General features: G+C 31.0%; 1 protein-coding gene across 9 annotated transcripts in view; it reads right to left on the bottom strand.

The window, feature by feature from the left end:
* Naprt (nicotinate phosphoribosyltransferase) overlaps positions 1–24502 on the bottom strand; it is a 90467-nt gene that overhangs the window by 2372 nt on the left and 63593 nt on the right. For 8 of the 9 annotated variants that reach the window (XM_075296248.1, XM_075296255.1, XM_075296252.1 and 5 more), the window contains exons 6-11: positions 21565–21705; positions 21331–21502; positions 19453–19914; positions 7030–7295; positions 6828–6954; positions 6479–6761 (exon numbers count right to left, since the gene is read on the bottom strand). In XM_075296248.1, coding sequence (XP_075152363.1) covers positions 6479–6761; positions 6828–6954; positions 7030–7295; positions 19453–19914; positions 21331–21502; positions 21565–21705 — 1451 coding nt within the window. The remainder of the gene's footprint in view (positions 1–6478; positions 6762–6827; positions 6955–7029; positions 7296–19452; positions 19915–21330; positions 21503–21564; positions 21706–24502) is intronic. The other variant, XM_075296256.1, reaches the window with a different exon arrangement.

Below are 24502 nucleotides of genomic sequence, written 5' to 3' on the forward strand. Positions count from 1 at the left end.
ACCATGCAGGAATTGGTTCATATCAGTCCATAATTATATATAGCACCCAAATAAACCGATCTCAAGATTTGACCTCCGGTGCCTTTTGGAGAAGCAAAATTCATCAGATCTGGTTTAAATTTGGTACGTGGTGGTAGTATATGATATTTAATAACCATGCCAAAAGGGGTCCGTATCAGTCCATAATCATTTCATCCAAGTCAGTTGAAATTTGGTACATTGTGCTAGTATATGGCCGTTAAAAACCATGCCTAACTAGGTCCATATCGGTCTATAGTTATATATAGCCCTCAGATATATATAGCCCTCAGATGAATCGATCACACAAAAATTGGTCCATATCAAGTTCATAATTGTATATAGCCCCCATATAAGCGACCCCCATATTTCAATTCTGACTCTCTACGTGTCGTGCAAAAAGTCTATATCGATTCGTAATTATTTGTAGACTTACCTATACATAACTTTTTTGTCTAATATATACCACGTATGGACTAACTCACAATTTAGAAAACGATGTTAAGAAGTTTTAAGATACCACAACCCAAGTAATTCGATTGTGAATGACAGTCTTTCGTAGAAGTTTCTGCGCAATCCATGGTGGAGGGTACATAAGATTCGGCCTGGCCGAACTTACGGCCGTATATATTTGTTGTAAGTTAATTTTTTTCTCTATAATTTGTTATAATACTTAAAAAAGGAAGTTTATATTTCTAAAAAACGCATCAAAAGAGCATAGTTTTACTATCAATAAAACTACACAGAAAAAATTTCACGAATTTTTTTCAATTCAATTGAGTTTTAAAAAATTATTCAATTAAAAATTTATTTGATTCAACAAATTTTTTATTTGAAACAAAAATCAATCACAAAAATGTATAGTATTTTTTAATTGATACTATCATTTCTGTCATTGAAGACATTTCAATTAAAAAATTAATTGGATCAATTAATTTCGTAATTAAATCAGAAAAATTTTTTGTGTGTATAGTTGTAGTTATATCATTTGTGTTTTCTATCCCAATAAGCAATATATAGAAATAGAAATAGAGTGACCTTTGATGTAATAAAAGCCGAGCTATTAGTACACACAAAAAAATTTCATGAAAATTTTTCCAATTAAAATTTTAATTGAGTTTTAAAAAATATTCAATTAAAAATTTAATTGATTCAACAATTTTTTTTAATTGAAACAAAAATCAATCACATAAATAATAGTATCAATTAATTTTTTAATTATATCAATTAACTTTTTAATTGACCTTCAATTAATTTTTTAATTGATACTATCATTTCTGTGATTGAAGACATTTCAATTAAAAATTAATTGGATCAATTAATTTCGTAATTGAATCAGAAAAAAATTTTTTGTGTGTAAGTATAAATTTTAATGGAGATTCGAAAAACTTTAAAAATTCTTTAACAACACACGATGGAAGTCGACTTAGCGTACTCTGGAATGAGGGCATAGATATGTGGCAAAATAAGTTTTCTTTAAAATATATAAAGACTGAAATTTTATTGTTATATTGTTTTTGTTTCTTTTACATTGTTTCTGTTATTTCTACCCTTTATATTTTTTTACTCTTTAATAATTTTACGAAAAAGAATAATAATAAATTAAATTAACCCCAATAAAATGGTTTTTTTGTCAAGTTTTTTTCAAAATCAAGTTTTTTGGTCAATGTCAAGCTTTTTGACAAATTGGATCTGGCAAGCCTAGCCCCAATACATGCTTAACATAGCTGGAAACTGCTGGAGAGGCTTATCAAGCCAAGGCTAAAATAAGCAATCCAGATAAGAAGGACTCCTGCTAGGAAAATCCACAACGGGATTACTTAATCATGTAATGGACGTGGCTCTAGTGACCCATAGGGGTACCATCACAGCAGTTATACTTATACTTGCAAGCCTAGACGTAAAAATTCTGTTAATGTTCTCAAATGGACGGACGTTTTAAAAGCATAGGCGCCTATGCTAAATGGCTCGCGGTCGTGCCATGGTGCTTTTGGCAGTCGTAATGTATCAAAAAAAGCACAAAAGTGTCAACTTTATCCACCCTGATTGGAAGTGGCAATAAAATATAATTTCAGTTTAAGTTGTTATATAAACAAATTCATCGAAAGCCATTTGGGCTAACGAATAGTTTCTACCGTAACCAGTGATGCCAACTCCCGAAGGTCGAAAAATACACCAAAAATATATTATAAATTCTAGCATACCAGTTCCCACCAAAACTACTACTTTGAAAATATTCTCTAGTATTTTTATATTTAAAGGGTGTATTTCTTCTTTCACTTATGAGTGCTTTTGTGAATTTAATACAAACGTTTTTAATGACATCTTTGTCAAGTTCAGAAATTCTGCACTCGCGACTAGACTTTTCAAAAGAATACCCTAAATATTGATTAAAAAAGGATCAATGCCACCTTCATAACAATCATATTCTAACAGGTTGGCTGATAAGTCCCCGGTCTGACACATAGATGGCGTCGCTAGTATTAAATGCATATTATGTTATTTAATACAAGCGTTGTTATTCGTGTCAAAATTTGACGTTTGTAAGTCAATTAGTTTGTGAGATAGAGCGTCTTTTGTGTAGCAACTTTTGTTATTGTGAAAAAATGGAAAAAAAGGAATTTCGTTTTTTGATAAAATACTGTTTTCTGAAGGGAAAAAATACGGTGGAAGCAAAAACTTGGCTTGGTAATGAGTGTCCGGACTCTGCCCCAGGGAAATCAACAATAATTGATTGGTATGCAAAATTCAAGCGTGGTGAAATGAGCACGGAGGACGGTGAACGCAGTGGACGCCCGAAAGAGGTGGTTACCGACGGAAACATCAACAAAATCCACAAAATGATTTTGAATGGCCGTAAAATGAAGTTGATCGAGATAGCAGATCAATATTTGGATATGCGGAAGCTCTGTGCAAAATGGGTGCCGCGCGAGCTCACATTTGACCAAAAACAACAACGTGTTGATGATTCTGAGCGGTGTTTGCAGCTGTTAACTCGTAATACACCCGAGTTTTTCCGTCGATATGTGACAATGGATGAAACATGGCTCCATCACTACACTCCTGAGTCCAATCGACAGTCGGCTGAGTGGACAGCGACCGGTGAACCGTCTCCGAAGCGTGGAAAGACTCAAAAGTCCGCTGGCAAAGTAATGGCCTCTGTTTTTTGGGATGCGCATGGAATAATTTTTATCGATTATCTTGAGAAGGGAAAAACCATCAACAGTGACTATTATATGGCGTTATTGGACCGTTTGAAGGTCGAAATCGCGGCAAAACGGCCCCATATGAAGAACAAAAAAGTGTTGTTCCACCAAGACAACGCACCGTGCCACAAGTCATTGAGAACGATGGCAAAAATTCATGAATTGGGCTTCGAATTGCTTCCCCATCCACCGTATTCTCCAGATCTGGTCCCCAGCGACTTTTTCTTGTTCTCAGACCTCAAAAGGATGCTCGCAGGGAAAAAATGTGGCTGCAATGAAGAGGTGATCGCCGAAACTGAGGCCTATTTTGAGGCAAAACCGAAGGAGTACTACCAAAATGGTATCAATTGGACCGGGGACTTATCAGCCAACCTGTTATATTTGGCAATTCAGCTGAGTTTCTTAAGCTTTTGATAGTCTAATCTGAATTTTTGTATGAAAAGATGTCTTCACTCAAACTCAATACGGTTCAAATTGAAAAAAAAGCACCAAAAGCACTAAATGAAAACGCCACAAATCACTAAGTTGGTGCGAAAATTATAGGATTTTTTAAGCATATAATATTTTTGGGTGCAAAATGCTTCCAAAAATATTATATGTTCACATAATAACATATTGTTTTTTGGAAGACAACATTATTGAATTTGGATGCAAAAATACAAAATGTTTGGAACTTAGACTACCCAAACATATATTGTTTAGACCAATATGCTTTCAAACATATTATATATTGGAAGAGATCAAACATATAAATGTTTGGGCAAAATATGTTTGGGAGTATATGTTACAGAAGCGATTTTTGTGAGCGTGTAGAAATGGAGAATACACTTAACACAAGTAGGTTAGAAGGGATAAATGTGGCCAATCGACTGAACAGCGATATATACGGCAGGTGAAAATCAAAACTTATCCCCGATATAGAAAAGTGGACGAACTGACAAAACGGGTATATAAACCATAACATAACACAGATCATATCTGACCAAAGATACTTCCGAATTTGTCACCGATGATGCGCATCACACCTTTTTCAGGTGTACACAATGTCGCACTGAAATATTAGAATTAGATCCATGTAGGCGAAATAGATGAACAGACCTGAAAAAATTATGTTATACGCAACACTGGAACTCAATCGCAAAGTCCTACGAAGTCAGATTGAGGGAGAAGAAGATCGACCTAGGAAACACATGGAACATACAATAGTAAAACATCTATATGGTATTCCACCCCGAAGTAATGTGGAAACGGTGCCGATGTGTATCGAAACTACAAGAGCGATAGGGGTCGAGTTTTTAGCCGGTATTAGAGATATATACCGATCGAATCCTGCATACGATGAGAGACGGACTTGTTAGATGCGTAAAAGCATTTTTAGCCATCCCTTTACCCAAAAAAGATGTGAGACTGAATTTTCTGAATGTGAAAACTGAAGTGTTTGTCTATAAGTTTTTGGGATTAAGCTGTCAAATCTGCAATTATAATCCGATATACACGAGTGTTGCAGGATCAAACTTGTAAAACCCTACACAAAAATCCAAAATAATTTACACGCGTAAATTATTATGGACGAAGGAAGTTGTAGCGTCATTTATTGCAGTGAACTACGAATACGAGAGTTGTAGACATTAGATAGCGGTTGCAGAATCTTTCAGGCAAAAATGTCTGCAATCATAAAAGCGGCTGTTGATGAGGCCGTTATTCAGAAGCAATATCAACTTCTTCATCGACGATCAAGCAACTAAAATTCCTTGGACAATACAGACATAAGTTCGAAGATAGTCAGTCACTGTGGTAAAGAGCTTATGGTTCTCACTGAATAAATAGCATAATGTAATTCTATGTTGGGTACCTGGGCACTGTGAAATAATGGGAAATGAACAAGCAGATGTACTAGGAGGGCTCTCGTGGAACGAATAATGTCCATTTTTCCACCGCTGCCTTCATATCTTTACAGAATTCGTGGCATGAACTATGGCGAGGACGATGGGTCCCTTCGGTAGGTTTCGAGCAAACAAATTTGATATGGGACGAAAGGAACCGAAATTCTGATGGCGACGAACAAACAGGAGTTGAGACCTTTTATTGGAATTATAACTGAATATAACACACTTGGGAAACTGAAAGATTATGACATTTTAAGATAGTGTTTGGACCCAGAATCCTTCAGAAGAAACAAGATAATGAGATCGTTTGTCTCTCTCAATGATCTCCGGGAGTGTCGCTCAAGGCACTTACTCGCCTTCATCAAGGCCTCTGATTGGATGTTTTAAGCGACTTCTACACGCAAAAAAAAATAATTCTTTCCTCCCAAACGAAATTTTAGACAAACAAAGTTCGTTTCTCATTTGCTTTTCGTTGAAAGGAAGTGTATTTGGAAGAAAAGTATATACTTTTTGTGATAAACGTTTATTCTTTTCCAGAACAATTTAATAAAGACTAACTCAAAAAAAAATTTTTTCTGGCTAATTGCATTTCCCTCACATCTTTCTCACTTCCACGAAGTTTTTTAGTTATTAGCACCCTTTCCTGTAATACAAACAATGTAGAAGAAATTATATGATTTTATAAATTTTTAAAATTTTTTTACCTTTCGTCTGGACGGAGAATCGAACCGCGGACCATGCAATTTGTAAGCCAACACGCTATCCACTGAGCTATGTAGCCGTTATTGTCATCACTAGACAATTACTCATATAAGTTATATTTGTATAGCATAGCTTACGGCGCCCACGAGCCGATTAAACAAAGTTTGATATAAACGAAATGGACTGTGTTGTTGGTTCAAAAATAACTTTTTTTATTAAAAAAATAAACATTTTGTAACAAACGGATTTTTTTGGTGATAAAAGTGTATACTTTTCGAAGCAATTCAAAAAACTCTAACAAAAGAAAAACGTTTTCGGTACACGCTTTCCAAACGTTTTTTTTTTCTTTGCGTGTAGGAAGACGGATAAATGGAAGTTCTTAAGCGACTTTAAAGGAGACCACTTCAGGAGGAAGTTGAGAAAATGACCTAGAGGAATCACAATGGACATATAGTGTGGTCTAAGTGGACTAAGTGGAATTCGATCCGAGAATTGTTGTCAATCTCTACAACCTAACCTATAAAATCATGTGAATTTGACGAAAGTGTATGAACATTTTAAATAAATTCAGAGTCTTTTTAATAAATTTTTAGTAAAAATTGTCCTTCTTGCAAATAAAAAGAATAAGCAAACTTACTAAACCTGTAAAAATTTCAAATTATTTACCTTATACGGTGTTGGATTCAAGGTACGTTTATGATCATTTCTCAAGGTTTTTAATGACATCTGTACCCGCTCTCGCACCTGTTCGAGTCTTGGTAGTGGCTGGCAAATTTTTCCATTTTGCCAATAGATTTTATACAATGATTCGACATGTGTAGGAATGACATAAGCACGCTTCGACTCTTGGAAAGGATGTCGACAGAGGACTTTTTGTCCCACAGCTGGTGGAGGTTCAGAAACTTTTTGCAAAAGATCAATTAGAGCATGACCATCAGCACTATATAATCTGTTATTGAGAAAAACAAACACAAAAATTAAAAAATCTTAACTCATGTGGGTATAAAGTACTTACCTGAAAGCATTTTTATGACCTGGCATTGTAACCTTCTCCACATCCTGACTTAATTTTATCCTGGGTTGACCATTGATTTCAACCAATTTATATACACATCCTAAAGCAGGTTGTCTTTGGCATGTAACTGCAATGAAATCGGCATTATTAAAATGATCATATTTTTATAATTTCTCCACCTTCGTCTAAAAAAAAAACTTACCCAAATGTGTACCAATACCAAAGCAATCAATCTTATGACCTTGTTCATTCAGACTCAAAATGGTATCCTCATTAATATCATTCGATGCCACAATGGTGAGTTTATTGAACCATGAAACTTTAAAACTTTCGGCGACTTTCTCAAAGGTTTCCCGCGCCAAACAAGACAGATATGCCAAATCGCCGGAATCAATACGTATGCCAACCGCATGATATCCCAAATCATTAAGAGCCAAAGCCACAGAAGAAAAATTTAGCAGACCACTCCTGGTGATATAAAAGTGAGGACGAAATAAAAAATAAAATAAAAGAAATTTGAATATATATGAAATTTGATAATTTCAATAAAACATAAACAATTTTATTTTATTAAATTGCATGGCTAAACAAGGTGTTTGGTGGTTTTTGATAGTGTACTCAAAGTGATCAATTTAAACTATATTTTAAATAAATTCGAAAAGTGTATTTATATAACCTAATTGAGATAAATTATTGGACGAATGAAAAATAAAGATAGGCTGGCTTCTCAATGCTGATCGCATAAAAATTTTACTAACCAGTAACGTATCCTTTGCTTAAATACTAATGAGAGGACGAGAAAGAGGTCACAAGAAAAAATATCACCAAAATTTTTCCAAATTAAAAAGTTGTTTAAAACTGTGAAAACGTAATCAATAAAAAAAAACAAGCAAGTAAAATAGAAAGACCGAATATATCATACCCTAAAGGTAAAATTACATACCATGCGTTCAATACGTACAATGCGTCCGATGATTAAAGTTGAAATTTCTCTTTGAAATCAAAAGCTCGTCCATCAACGCACGGATTGACGCATGGTGTGTAATTCAACCTTTAACCTACCTAATTAATAAAAAAGAAACATTCGTTGGGTGTCATTGAAATAGGATTGGGGTATTTCCATATTTAAGAAAATGAACGGGTACATGTTTATGGGAGCTTTATAACAATCTGAACAGAAATATCTGATATTAGGAGCCTACAGAGCTAGTATGCCACTATTATTGACTCCATTATTAATAAAGAGGAAATCGCTCAATTACTGTGAATCAAAATTTGAAATTTGAGCAACATTGGTTAATAAATAAGTATATTATAGCCAAATTAGGAAAAATCGTGCGATGCATATATAAGAGCTCTATATAAATCTGAACCGTTTTGAATGATATTTTGCAGGTTTGGTTGATAGCACAGAAGGTTAGCTTGAGTATTTTTGATTAAGATCAGTTAATAAATAAGGCTATTATTTATGGTCAAAAATACACAGAAAAAATGTCAGGAAAATTTGTAATTGATTCAACAAGCTTTTTAATTGAAACAGAAATCAATCACAAAATTAATAGTATCAAATTTTTAATAGACTTTCAATTAATTTTTTAATTGATACTTACATTTCTGTGATTGAAGACATTTCAATTAAAAATTAATTGGATCAATTAATTTCGTTATTGAAGACAAAAAATATTTTTCTGTGTGTAGGGTTATTAGGGGACATTTTTTGAAAATCGGGCGATTCATATATATATATATGGGAGCTATATCTAAATCTTAAGCGATTTGGATTATATTTTGCAGGTTTGGTTGATACCACAGAAGATTACTATGTGCTAAATTTGAGGTCTATAAGGTCTATAAGGCTATTATGGAAAATTTTTGGAAAATCGAGCGGTGCATATATATGGGAACTGTCTAAATCTGAACCGATTTCCATGATTTTTTGCACATATAGTTAGGACTATAGAAGGTTAGATTTGGTCAACTTTGAGTAAGATCGGTTGATAATAAGGGGTTTATGGGCAAACTTTTGAAAATCGGTCGATACATATATATGAGAGCGATATTTTTAAATTTGAACCGATTTCGTTGATTTTTTGCACATATAGTTAGTACTATAGAAGATAAGAGTAGACCAACTTTGAGCAAGATCTGTTGATAAATAAGGGGTTTATGGCCAAATTTGGAAAAATCGAGCGATGCATATATATGGTAGCTATATCTAATCTGATTTTTTGCACATATAGTTAGGACTATAGAAGATTAGATTTGCCCTTCTTTGAGTAAGATCGGTTGATAAATAAGGGGTTTATGGGCAAACTTTTGAAAACCGGGGAACTATATTTAAATTTGAACCGATTTCGATGATTCTTTGCACATATAGTTAGTACTATATAACATAAGAGTAGACCAACTTTGAGTAAGATCGGTTGAGAAATAAGGGGTTTATGGCCAAATTTGGCAAAATCGGGTGATGCATATATATGGGAGCTATAACTAAATTTGGTCCGATATTTTCCAAATTCAATAGCGTTCGTCCTTATGTAAAAAAACACCATGTACCACATTTCATCAATAATTGCGACCGGAATCCTGCGAACAACAAATACATGGAAAGACGGACAGGCATGAAGGGCCAGATCGACTCAGGAGGCGATTCTGAGTCCATCGGTATATATGGGGTCTAAATCAATTTTTCTGGTAGGCACATTTTTTTTAGTTTTGGGTATATTTAAGTGAAACAATTAACTTTTAAATAAAATCTGCCAAGAAAAGGATTGAAACTGTTAATGGTTACTACCAACTATCCCAATTTTTTAAATTTATTAATTAAATAACAAAATGCTTCGAATTAAAAATGTAATTGAATTTTTTTCTCGGGAACATTTAGTACTACATACTATTCCAAGAATTCCTCCAAAGATGACAACTAAAAAATTAATTCCATCAATTTATTTCGTGATTGAATCAGAAAACAATTGGGGATTTTTCCCTGGATGGAGACGATATGCAGTCTTGGAGAATTGGTGACGAATTTTCAGAAATTTAGAGATTTTTGTAAGGATATTTCGAAAATTTTATCAAAATTTTATTTCTATAGAAAATTTTGTAAAAATTTTATTTTTATAAAACATTTTGTGAAAATTTTACTTCTATAAAATATTTTCTCAAAATTTTATTTCTCCAGAAAATTTTGTCAAAATTTTATTTCTATAGAAAATGTTGTCAAAATTTAAGTTATATAGAAAAGTTTGTCAACATTTTATTTCTTTAGAAAATTTTGTCAAAATTTTATTTCTATAGAAAATTGGTTAAAATGTTATTTCTGTAGAAAATTTTGTCAAAATTTTATTTCTATAAAAAAATTTGTCAAAATTTTATTTCTATAAAATTTTTATAAAACATATATTTCTATAAAAATTGAAGTTCCTCTTAGTTGGGGAGGAAATTTTTGCAATATGTACCAAAACATCAAGAATTCTACCAATTTACCAAACAGTAAAAAATCTACCTGGACTATTCCAAGAATATTATTTCACCCAAAGATGACAAAAACTAATTGCATCAATTTATTTCGTGATTGAATGACTGCGTGTGTCATAAAAATTTTTATCAAAATCTTATTTCTATAAAAATTTTGTCAAAATTTTAGTTCTATAGAAAATTTTATTTCTATGGAAAGTTTTGTTAAAATTGTATTTTTATAGAAAATTTTGTCAAAATGTTATTTCTATAGAAATTTTTTTGAAAATTTTGACATTTATACAAATCGTCTTCTCCAAGTTTGTAAAAATTCTTCTATTTACAATCCCTAGTCAGTCCCAAATTCCTTCTCTGCGTGTAGGGATCGTAATGGGATTCGACTTTTTGACCTTTTTTCAAATTTGGGAATATGGAAAATTTTTCGAATTTTGTGATTTGATGACATTTTCAAAATTTGATAAGTTTACTATTGACATTTTCCAAATTTTGCCAATTCAACTTTTGGCGTTGTGACCTTCAATTTTTTTGATAAGTTGTCGACATAACGAGCTCTACATATTTTTTCTCTTTGAATTCAAACTCCACTTTTTCATGAAAAGTGATTGTGGTAGTCAAAAGCCGATTTATGTTGACCAACATAAAAGTTCGATTAATCGATTTAACTCGATTTTGGAAAAAATCAACAGTCGATTAAACGAATGCGAAAATTAAAATAAATCCACTTCGAATTTTCTATTTTTATATAGTAACGAAAACTGTGTATTTTTTTTTTTCATAACAACGACTTCTTCCAGATCCCTTTTTTATGCTCTGTCAGCCAGAGGCTGGTCTGCTGTACATGCAGCCGTGTATATATGAAATTCCATTCATCCTGGAATACCTCGGGAAGTAAGAAGTTCCCATAATCGTAATCACAAAAAAAAATTCCGATTTCTAATCTAGTTCGTATCATCGCAAATCGCGCAATTTTTCAAATCGAATAATTTATAAGAGCGACCCCATTTTAACACAATCTACTGAAGGCAAGTTTTGCGGTTCACACATCGTATTTATTTGGAGACTGGTGAATATGAAACTCTATGCAACACTGAGGGACATGTTATGACACATTTTTAAATTGATATTTTTTTACTTTCGATACAAATCGCAAGACTTTTAACAGGCCTGTATATGTCAATGTGCACAAAAATGGTGTATGATTAGAGAATGCATTCCAGTTTGAAGATTTTCGATGGTGAGTTTAATACTACTACAAACTAAACTAACCCCATACTAATGCTTTTTCAACTGTACAGGAGCCTATTCATTGGAAATTTTCCATGGTAATATTTTAGGCACACCCTATTTTCGATGGTGAATTTGATACTATTACGATTTGTGAAGTTTTTTTATGATTTGTTATGAAAAGTTGGAAACACTGACAGTATACAAACAAAACTAACCCCATATTAGTGATTTTTCAACTGTACAGGAGCCCATACTCATTGATGATTCTCCTATTTTCCTATGTAAATTTCATAAGGAATTAATATAAAAGACCCAAATTAAAGCATCTCACCCGGCCAGATCTCGCTAAAGACTATGGAAATGTGTAGTGGCCAACACTGAAACATATATGTAACAAGTTGGCTGATAAGACCCCAGTCTGACACATAGATGGCGTCGCTAATATTAAATGGATATTATTTTTATATAGTACCAACCTTCAAATGATTTGTGTTGACGTCTGTAAGTCAATTAGTTTGTGAGATAGAGCGTCTTTTGTGAAGCAACTTCTGTTATTGTGAAAAAAATGGAGAAAATGAATTTCGTGTTTTGATAAAATACTGTTTTCTGAAGTGAAAAAATACGGTGGAAACAAAAACTTGGCTTGATAATGAGTTTCCGGACTCTGCCCCAGGGAAATCAACAATAATTGATTGGTATGCAAAATTCAAGCGTGTTGAAATGAGCACGGAGGACGGTGAAAGCAGCGGACGCCCGAAAGAGGTGGTTACCGACGAAAACATCAAAAAATCCACAAAATGATTTTGAATGACCGTAAAATGAAGTTGATCGAGATAGCAGAGCCTTTAAAGATATCAAAGGAACGTGTTGGTCATATCATTCATTAATATTTGGATATGCGGAAGCTCTGTGCAAAACGGGTTCCGCGCGAGCTCACATTTGACCAAAAATAAAAACGTGTTGATGATTCTGAGCGGTGTTTGCAGCTGTTACCTCGTAATACGCCAGAGTTTTTCCGTCGATATGTGACAATGGATGAAACATGGCTCCATCACTACACTCCTGAGTCCAATCGACAGTCGGCTGAGTGGACAGCGACCGGTGAACCGTCTCCGAAGCGTGGAAAGGCTCAAAAGTCTGCTGGCAAAGTAATGGCCTCTGTTTTATAGAATGCGCATGGAATAATTTTTATCGATTATCCTGAGAAGGGAAAAACCATCAACAGCGACTATTATATGGCGTTATTGGAGCGTTTGAAGGTCGAACTCTCGGCAAAACGGCCCCATATGAAGAAGAAAAAAGTGTTGTTCCACCAAGACAACGCACCGTGCCACAAGTCATTGAGAACGATGGCAAAAATTCCTGAATTGGTTTTCGAATTGCTTCCCCACCCACCGTATTCTCCAGATCGGGCCCCAGCGACTTTTTCTTGTTCTCAGACCTCAAAAGGATGGTCGCAGGGAAAAGGTGATCGCCGAAACTGAGGCCTATTTTGAGGCAAAACTGAAGGAGTACTACCAAAATGGTATCAAAAAATTGGAAGGTCGTTATAATCGTTGTATCGCTCTTGAAGGGAACTATGTTGAATAATAAAAACGAATTTTGACAAAAAAAAATGTGTTTTTCTTTGTTAGACCGGGGACTTATCAGCCAACCTGTTATAGTAAGGCTTGCGAGATGGGTATCTGGCATTTTCTTTTCAGTAACTTAATAATATTAATTCCCTTAATCTTCCTGTCCAATAAGCTCGAATAAATATTGTAATAATTTCTGATTTTCCTATTTTTTACATTTTTCATAGTAATATTTTAAACCCACCCTATTTTCGATTGTGGGTTTTATACTACTACAAATTCTGGAGGGTTTTCATGATGTCTTATTAAAAGAACTGGGTAACACTGGCAGCATACAAACTGAACTATCCCCATACTAATGCTTTTTCAACTGTATAGAAGAACCCTATTCATTGGTCACTTTGCTATTTTTACATTTTCCATGGTACTATTTTAATTTTTATTTGCAATACTCATTTCTTACTGGTTTCGCATACAATAAATTTTGTTTAAATTTACCATCATTTTTAATAGTGCGAATTAATTAAAATATTTATATTTTATATTTTGTGCCTTCTCGTTGACCTATCATTCTCTCTACTAGCTTCTTAGCTCAAAGATACTTTTGTGTACAATTAAACTATTCCCTTTCAATATTAGATTATTGTAAAAAAAATATTAAGTTAAATTTTGTTAACAAAATACAAGTGAACATAAAAGCTTTGCTTTGGATTTAGTATAGAAATTCAAAGAGAAAGGGATAAAACGTAAATCAGTAACGTAACAGCGGCTTTAACAACTCTGTTTTACAAAAGCCATGCAGTGTTATCTCTCGGACCAGTATTGTTCAACTAAATTGAGTTCTCAATAACAAGTAGATAAGTGATGGTATGAAATGAAATATTCCATGAATGGCAAATGAATGATAAATAGATCCACAGAAAGTGAAAATGGGTGCAATGCAGTGTTGCCATATGTATTGTGGAAATTTGCACTGGGGTGACTATATGTTGTCGTTTTAGGTATTCATTTTTTTATTTATCTACACACTAAGAAAATTTCACTAAAATTTATCCTTTGTATAATAATATACATAAATTAAATGAAATATTCATTACATTTATGAAACATATTCATTGATAAAAAAATTTTAATGAGGAATTACTTAAAAATCAATATTAATCCAAGTGGATAGAATATTTAAAACAGAAAACCCTCAAAGTTTAAGGGATAAAGTGTTTTACTCAAGGACAACATATTTTAGCAATAATTTGGTTGTTTTTTTTTTGTTTTGTGGAAGGGAGAAAAAATAAACAAATAACTTAAATACACACACGCACACATAGACATTAACATTAAAATATATATGTATATATGTATATTAACAAATATAATAGGGTAGATTAAAGATTTTATGATTTCTTTTTAATTGTACAAAGTTTTTTTTGAATGTTTGATTTTTTAAGATGTGTGTTTTACATACCTCTGCCAAAATAGTGCCGGGAAGTCATTATTAATATTTTAGGATATTTTCTATTTTTGTTTGGATATTGTGTTTTGTCTTGAGAGGGGGAGGTAAATGTTATACGATGCATGTAATATGAGGATTTACGATTATTTCATTCGCGTCGCATAAGCCAATACGAATACATTTAGATTATTTTTTGTAATTATAGGGGAAAAATAAGAAGAAAAAAAAAAAACAAAAATCCAATTATAAAAATAAAACATTTGCAATGGTAAAGCCAATACAACATAAAATGGACATAAAGCTAAATTACAAAACACAAAAAAACAATTACGAAAATGCAAACAAAAAAATAAAAAATAAATGTTAGTAGCCAAAAATAAAGATATTAGATTTTTTTAATATTAAAAGCCCATAAAATATTAACTAAAATAATAATGATTACTCAAATTCATTATACAAACTAAATTTGTCATTAAAATTGACCCAACAAAATAATATGATGAATATAATCCCCCATGGTTAGACATTCGTAAATTATTTTTCTTATAACGGAAAAATCATTATATTCTCGCACACCAATCCCAGGGATGGAAAATACAATTTTTAAGAAAGTACTAAAAAGGTATTTTTTTGAGAGAAAAAGTACTTTTAACTAAATTTCAACAAAAATTGCATTGGAAGATTATTGCCAAGAGCTCCTTTAGACTGAATTTGAAAGGAAATAATAATTTTGTTTGTCAACTCCTCAATTTTAAATATGTTTTTTTAGTTTTGTATCTGCCTACAAAACTACCATAGTATCGTAATCATTGCCACAGTTGTACTGTACTTCATAAATTTTCTGTAGATAAATAAAAATAAATTTTTGACAAAATTTTCTATAGATATAAAATTTTGACAAAAAATAAAATAAAATTTTCCAAAAGAAAAAATTTTGACAACATTTTCTAAAGAAATAAAATTTTGACAAAATTTTATATAGATATACAATTTTCACAAAATTGTTTACAGATATAAAATTTTGACAAAATTTTCTATAGAAATAAAATTTTGACAAAATTTTCTATAGAAATGAAATTTTGACAAAATTTTCTATAGAAATAAAATTTTGACAAAATTTTCTATTGAAACGAAATTTTGGCAAAATTTTCTATAGAAATAAAATTTTGACAAAAAATAAAATAAAATTTTCCAAAAGAAAAAATTTTGACAACATTTTCTAAAGAAATAAAATATTGACAAAATTTTCTATAGATATAAAATTTTGACAAAATTGTTTACAGATATAAAATTTTGACAAAACTTTCTAAAGAAATAAAATTTTGACAAAATTTTCTATAGAAATAAAATTTTGACAAAATTTTTGGCAAAAAGAAATAAAATTTTGACAAAATTTTCTATAGAAATAAAATGTTGGCAAATTTTTCTGTAGAAATAAAATGTTGACAAAAAATAAAATAACATTTTCCAAGAGAAAAAATTTTGGCAAAATTTTCTGTAGAAGTAAAATTTTGGCAAAAGTTTCCGAAAAACATAAATTTTTTTGGCAGTTTTTGGTAAGATTTTCTCCAAATGTTGGTAGATTATTTTGTCTCAAGTTTCGACCGTGACTGTAATGGTTCGTATTATTTAGTACGCGATCGATAACTTCTCATCTAGAAAGTGTTCGTGTGGACGCGTATTATAGAAACACATGCTTTTTTCGACTAAACCATTATTGAAATTCAATAAAATCGTGTTTTTGACTATGGATTTTACAAATTTTTCTACCAGCATGAATTTGTCTGTTTTACCAAATTTGTAAAAGACTATTAGCAAAGAAGTTTGTTAAAGACTTTCTCAAAATATTAAAATATTTAGTCAACACTATTATACCATAAATCTGAAATCGTTTCAAAAATGTCTACACAAAAGGAACTAAATCATTCGCGGGAGTACTACGGTACTGACCAGGGTGAAAAAGTCTTGAAAAACGTACTATAGTACTGCATTTTCCATCCCTGACCAATCCAATTTCTAAATGACCTTCTTTTTTTGCAGCACCTTTCAGGGAGATATTTCTGCTGATTCGCTGTGGATGAAGCCTTTATTCAGAAGTGATATTATCTTCTTATTCGATAGTTAAGCAGCTATAAAGGCCTTTGGCAATACAGACATAAGGTCTAAGGTAGTTAGTCGCTATTGTAGAGGGCTTAGTGTTTTCACTGAACAGCATAATGTACTCTGTGATGCACGCAAAAAAACACCGTTTGGAAAAAGTGTACCGAAAACGTTTTTCTTCTGTTAGAGTTTTTACGTCCTGTCCTATGTTTATCACAAAAAGTATATACTTCTCTTCCAAACAAACTTCCTTACAGCGAAAATCAAATGAGGAACCACATGTGTTTGTCTAAAATTTCGTTTGGGAGGAAAAAAATATTTTTTTGCGTGTGGGTACCTGGGCACTGTGGAATAATGGGAAATGGAGAATAAGATGTACTGACTCGTGGAACAAATAATGTCGTGGCGGACGTTTTCCCTCCGCTGTGTTCATATTTTTCAGGATTCATATCAAATATGATATGGAAAATATGCCGTTGGGTCTCTTCGGAAGATTGCGAACAAACCTAGTAGTTAAATAATTCATACGATTTTATGAATTGCGAAATTCGGAGAATTGGCACCTTTAATTAATTAAATTTATAACTGGACATAAACTTAAAGATGATGACATTTACAGATGGTGCCTATATTAACTTTGTCATTCCGTTTGTAACACATCGAAATATTGCTCTAAGACCCCATAAAGTATATATATTCTGGGTCGTGGTGAAATTCTGAGTCGATTTGAGCATGTCCGTTCATCTGTTGAAATCACGCTAACTTCGGAACGAAACAAGCTATCGACTTGAAACTTGGCATAAGTAGTTGTTATTGATGTAGGTCGGATGGTATTGCAAATGGGCCATATCGGACCAATTTTACGTATAGCCCCCATATAAACCGGCCCCCAGATTTGGCTTGCAGAGCCTCTTGGAGGAGCAAAATTCATCCGATCCGCTCTCCGGAGCCTCTTGGAAGAGCAAATTTAATCCGATCCGCTTGAAATTTGGTACGTGGTGTTAGTATATGGTATCTAACAACCATGCAAAAATTGGTCCATAATTATATATAGCCCCCATATAAATCGATCCCCAGATTTTACCTCCGGAACCTCTTGGAGGAGCAAAATTCATCCGATTCGGTTGAAATTTGGTAAATTTCGCTAGTATATGGCCGCTAACAGCCATGCAAAAATTGGTCCATATCGGTCTATAGTTATATATAGTCAATGGCCAATCACACAAAAATTGGTCCATATCGCCAGAAATAATCTACCAAAATTTTATTTGTATACAAAATTTTGTCAAAATTTTATTACTATAGAAAGTTTTGTCAAAATTTTATTACTAGAGAAAGTTTTGTCAAAATTTTATTTCTGTAGAAAATTTTGTCAAAATTTTATTTCTATAGAAAATTTTGTCAACATTTTATTTCTATAGAAAATTTTATCAAAATGTTATTTCTATAGAAAATTTTATCAAAATTTTATTTCTATAGATAATTTTGTCAAAATTGTATTTCTATAGAAAATTTTGTCAAAATTTTATTTCTACAAAAAATTTTGTTAAAATTTTATTTCTATAGAAAATTTTGTCAAAATTTTTTTTTTTCTATAGAAAATTATGTCAAAATTTTATTTCTGTAGAAAATTATGTCAACATTTTATTTCTATAGAAAATTTTGTCGAACTGAATTATATACGTCTTTAATCGGCCTTTTTTTTTTTGTTTAATATATCCCCCGTATGGACTAACTTACAATTTAGAAGACGGTGTTAAGGATTATTTAAGATACCTTGCCATCGGCAAGTGTTAACGCAACCCAAGTAATTCGATTGTGGATGACAGTCTTTAGTAGAAGTTTCTACGCAAATCCATGGTGGAGGCCTGGCCGAACTTGCGGCCGTATATACTTGTTGTGATTGATTTTTGTTTCAATTAAAAAAAATTGTTGAATCAACAAAATTTTTAATTGAATATTTTTCAAAATTCAATTAAAATTTTAATGGAAAAAAATTGGTGAACATTTTTTCTGTGTGGGCTAGTTTTTCTTTCAGGCTCTCACCGATCTGAGGAAGTGTAGCCTAAGGAACATCGTCCTAGATGTCTGGAAGTTCTTGATCGACTTTAAAGGGAGACGTTGAGAAAATTACCTCGAGGAATCACAATGGACCTGTAGTGGTCTAAGTGGATAGCAAATCGATTCAAGAATTGTTGTCATCCTCTACATCGTAACCTAAGAAAATTTTTTGTCTTGAAATACCGCAATTTCTATCATGCATGTGCAAGAAATAATCAAAATTTTCAACTTCATTAGGGAGACTATTATTTTCATGATTTGTAAGGATTTTTTTTTTGTGTGTTTGGAAAGTATTAATTCTATAGATTGATTTATTCCCTTTATTGTAATTTTTGCTTGTAATTTCTAAGTATAAATATTAAATAAATAATTCTATATATAATAATCAAAACAATAAAATATAAGAATTTTACAAATATAAACAGACACAAAAAAGCAAGCACATAAAACATAACATAAATGAGATTAGTTCTGAAATAAAAAAGAAGCAGTCCTACAGTGCCAGGAAAAAAACAAAAGCATAACATTTCCAAGAGCAAAGCCAAGAAGAGACATTACATAACTAGGAGTGAGTTAAATAAAAAAAGTATTTCTTATGTATATACGACCATGAATTTGAAAGCCCTTTCCTATATCGGTATTCTATATGTACTAAGAAATACATATCACAGAGTGGGAGTAGAGACAACGGAAGTAGTCAAGAAAGACGGGATAATAAATTGAAGGGAAAAATTACCTGAATGACTTCTCGACATATTTTGGCAGATGTGATTTACTAGGCTGTGATAGTAGTTGTGTAGATGATGACAACTTTTGTGGTGATGTTTGTCTATGTGAGAATTGTGAAATATTCTCTTTAGATATTTTACAATTATTCACAAAATTTGATGTATTCAGGGGAAAATCATTAATAGCCGGAGAAACACAGTTGCCATTTGAGTAAACCTTGTGGGATTCCGCTACATCATTTTTTTCGTATAATTGGCACGTTGCAGATCCATTCATGAGCGGCGTTAAAGGAGGCGTAGGCGGTGACCATGATGGTTTCCCATTAGATTTATTGTAACCATTTTGTTGTATTTGAATATTTTTATGATTTTTAGCCTCAATTTTAATGGCTGTTTTTAACGATTTGTGGCCTGTGGAACTTTCTTTCGAATTTCTATCAATATCTTTGGCATTCTTTTTATCATTTTTGCTGTTCATATAGGGAATATTACATTAATGGCGGTGTTTTGTCTTTTTTTAAGTTTAAAAATAGAAATAAAAATTTTAATTTTTGGAAAATTATAAACCCCATTTAACCTTCGTTTAAATAAAAAAAAAACTATAAAAATACACAAACACACGTCTTTGGTTTTATGGGACAGGACATATTAGTTTGGATATAAAAAAATTAAAAAAACACACACACACAAATATTTAGATACGTATGTCTGGTATGTTACTGAGAATATTAGTACTTATCGGTTATCATGGTTAAGGTGGCTACTATGTTTGGTTTTCTTATCGTTACTTTTTTGAATCAGTTAATTTGAAAAGATAAAACCGTCAATCAAAACTTTTGTATCCAAACTGTGACAAGATTTGATAAAAAAATTTATTCTTTGACATATGTATTTTCGCACTTTCAATTTAGAGTTTTGATGGAAAACCAGAACATTGGGTACCACCTTTAGGACTAAAAGGGTATAAAATCAAAGTAAAGGGGAAAAAGTCTATACTGAACAAAACGAGTACCCAAATCTAAAAGTATTGCCTTTTTTGATTTTGATTTTTTTTTTTTGATCCAAACTTGTTATGGGTTATACCTGACTTGAATCTCGAATTTACATAAGCAATATAAATAAATCTGATTTTTTAAATGCAGCTTAGGATAAATTTTCCATTTCACCAAGTTTAAAGGATGATTTTAATAGTTTTGAGAGTTTGTGTCTGAATTTTTATCACTGACAAAATATTAGCAAAATAGAAATCATAATTGATTTTGAAAAATATTCAATTAAAAATTAATTGATGTTATCAATTTTGCAAACAAAAGCTAAAGTTAATCGCACAAATTAATAACATCTTTTAATTTGTAAGCAATTTCTAATATTTTCTTAATTCTTCTTCTTAATATTTCTTTCTGTGTAAGAACAGGTTGACATGTGTCCAACAAGAACAAGAATTCCTTGTTGTTTTTTTCAGTGTATAATATTCAAAAGAAATAACTGTAACTAGTGAAATGGTAAAGCATTTAAATGTATATCGCTCTCGCCCTATTATTATATCATTGAAAATTAACTATTAAGGCATAAAAAAATTTCACAATTTGGACATTGATAATTTGCAATTTTGTCACTTTTGTTTAATCTACGTCTACTTTAATTCTATACCCTTCATATATAAAATTACTCAATATTAAATCGTCTGAATAGGAATACAAGTACGTATAAGACTGACTACGTATATTGGTGCAATTGTTTTTCATTAGAATTCAAAGTACTTGTTGTAGATAAACTTCTATGAAATTCGAAATCGATTTGAATAAAAAAAATGAATCAACATTAAAAACTATACAAAAAATCTACATTGTTTTTGTTCCGAGAGAATTTGCCTAAAAGCGAAATACCTCTTAACATCGTACGTATCGACAAGAGCCATAAAGCCATCGGGAAATGCAATGGCATATGAAACCATAGCAGCTAATTCGCCTTCAGATGATTCCTCCATGGAAACATCTAAAATTTGTGACAGGGCCTGGCGATATTTTATAGCCAATTCTAACAGATCCCCAGTTATGCCTGAAAAACAAATGGTAAAATAGTGTAAACAATGGAATTGGAATTTATCTGTATGTACTCACCAGTTGTCTTATGTTTCAATAAACGCGTTTTCAACTCTCCAATACCGGAGAATGATGTGATATAGGCATGAGCATGTGTTCCTTTCACAGGTATATTGAAAAGTTTTCCAGCTAAAACATTTGATGTGCCATCAAAACCACCTAGAATTACAAGAAAAAATAGGGTTACGAACATTTTTTTAAATATGTATATATTTGTTTAATAATAGAATTTTACAAACAAAAAAATCAATACGATTCTTATCTTTATTCCTTTTGTTCAATAATTTTTTTTGTCAAATTTTTATCTCTATAGAAAATTTTGTTAAAATTTTATTTCTAAAGAAAAATTTTGTCAAAATTCTATTTCTCAAAATTTTATTTCTAAAATTTTGTCAAAATTTCATTTCTGTAGGAAATTTTGTCAAAATTTCATTTCTATAGGAAATTTTGTCAAAATTTCATTGCTATAGGAAATTTTGTCAAAATTTCATTTCTATAGGAAATTTTGTCAAAATTTCATTTCTATAGGAAATTTTGTCAAAATTTCATTTCTATAGCAAATTTTGTCAAAATTTCATTCCTATAGGAAATTTTGTCAGAATTTCGTTTCTACAGGAAATTTTGTCAAAATTTCATTTCTATAGGAAATTTTGTCAAAATTTCATTTCTATAGGAAATTTTGTCAAAATTTCATTTCTATAGAAAATTTTGTCAAAATTTCATTTCTATAGGAAATTTTGTCAAAATTTCATTTCTATAGGAAAGTTTATCAAAATTTCATTTCTATAGGAAAGTTTGTCAAAATTTCATTTTTATCGGAAATTTGGTCAAAGGAAAGTTTGTCAAAATTTCATTCCTATAGGAAATTTTGTCAGAATTTCATTTCTACAGGAAATTTTGTCAAAATTTCATTTCTGTAGGAAATTTTTTCAAAATTGAATTTGAAGGAAAATTGAAGGAAACTTTTGTCAAAATTTAGAAGTGAAATTTTGTGAAAATTTCATCTCTATATATAAGATATTTTCAAAATTTCATTTCTATAGAAATTTTTTTCAAAATTTCATTTCTGTAGGAAATTTTGTCAAAAATTCATTGATATAAGAAATTTTGTCAAAATTTCATCGCTATAAGAAATTTTGTCAAAATTTAATTGCTATAGGAAATTTTGTCAAAATTTCATTGCTATAGGAAATTTTTTCAAAATTTTATTTCTAAAGGAAATTTTTGTCAAAATTTCACTTCTAAAGGAAATTTTTGCAAAAATTTCATTTCTAAAGCAAAATTTTTGTCAAAAATTTTATTTCTAAAGGAAATTTTGTGAAAATTTCATCTCTATACGAGACATTTTCAAAAGTTCATTTCTATAGAAATTTTGTCAATTTTTTTTTTTTGGTAGAAAGTTTGTCAAAATTTAATTTCTATAGGAAATTTTATCAAAATGTCATTTGTCAAAATTTAGTTTCTATATTTCCTGAAAAAAAATTTCATTTCAATAGAATTTTTGTCAATATTTCATTTCTATTGGAAATTTTTGACAATTCTATAAGAAATTTTGTCCAAATTTCATTTCTATAGGAAATTTTGTCAAAATTTCATTTCTATAGGAAATTTTCTCAAAATTTCATTTCTATAGGAAATTTTTGACAAATTTCAATTCTATAAGAAATTTTGTCAAAATTTCATTTCTATAGGATATTTTGTCAAAATCTCATTTCTATAGCAAATTTGGACAAATTTGCTTTTCTATAGCAAATTTTCTCAAAATTTCATTTCTATATGAAATTTTTTCAAAATTTCATTTCTATATGAAATTTTTTCAAAATTTTATTTCTATAGGGAAATTTTATCAAAATTTCATTTCTATAGAATATTTCATTTCTATAGGAAATTTTCTCAAAATGTCATTTGTCAAAATTTAATTTCTATATTTCCGGAAAAAATTTCATTTCTATAGAATTTTTGTCAATATTTCATTTCTATTGGAAATTTTCTCAAAATTTCATTTCTATAGGAAATTTTTTTCAAAATTGCTTTTCTATAAGAATTTTTTTCAAGATTGCTTTTTTATAGGAAATTTTCTCACAATTTCTTTTCTATGCGAAATTTTCTCAAAATTTTAGGTCTATAGGAAAATTTCTTAAAATTTCATTTCTAAAGGAAATTTTCTCAAACTATAATTCCTATTTCATTTCATTTCTATAGACAATTTTGTCATAATTTTATTTCTACAGAAAATGTTGTCAAGATTTCATTTCTACAAAAAATTTTGTCAAATATTCATTTCTATAGAGCATTTCGTCAAAATATTTGTATCTCTGCGCCCTATTATCATCCTTTAAAGGATTTACACATGCTAATTTTTTTCAGTTACAAACACAATATGACCAAAAGACGTCACTATTATTTAAATAATAAATTTGACATACTAATTATCCTAAAAATGCTAAAAAGGAAACAGCAAACTCTAAATTGGGTTCATGCACCAATCGTCAAAGTGATGACAAGTCATTTAACTGAAGACGAATTTTCCATTAAATCCTTTCATTGCAGTATCAATAAAAGTACAATACAACTCCATTTAAAACAAATGGATGAACAATTAAAAGATATTAAAGTTGGAATCAAAAAGCAGGAAACATAACAGCGGAGAGAACATAATGGAAATTCCATAAGGCAATTCATTCATATGCATGCCAAGAAATCACCACTACACATTTAAGGTATGAGGGACAAATAATTTACGACGTGTTATATCAAAACGAACACATTTGCGCAATCATTAAAATCACTGAACAAAGGAGAAAAGGAACAATAGTTTGGCCTGGTACAAAGTGGTACCAACTCCCCACCATGAGCAAAGCTAAGGCGACCCATTTCAAAAAAAAACAATGAAAATACGTAAAAACTTAACACATAACCACTGACATGTTGAACATGTTCGATTACTCAATTGCTC

This window comes from Haematobia irritans, chromosome 2 (assembly GCF_050003625.1).
Source record: "Haematobia irritans isolate KBUSLIRL chromosome 2, ASM5000362v1, whole genome shotgun sequence".
NCBI classification, from domain to species: domain Eukaryota; kingdom Metazoa; phylum Arthropoda; class Insecta; order Diptera; family Muscidae; genus Haematobia; species Haematobia irritans.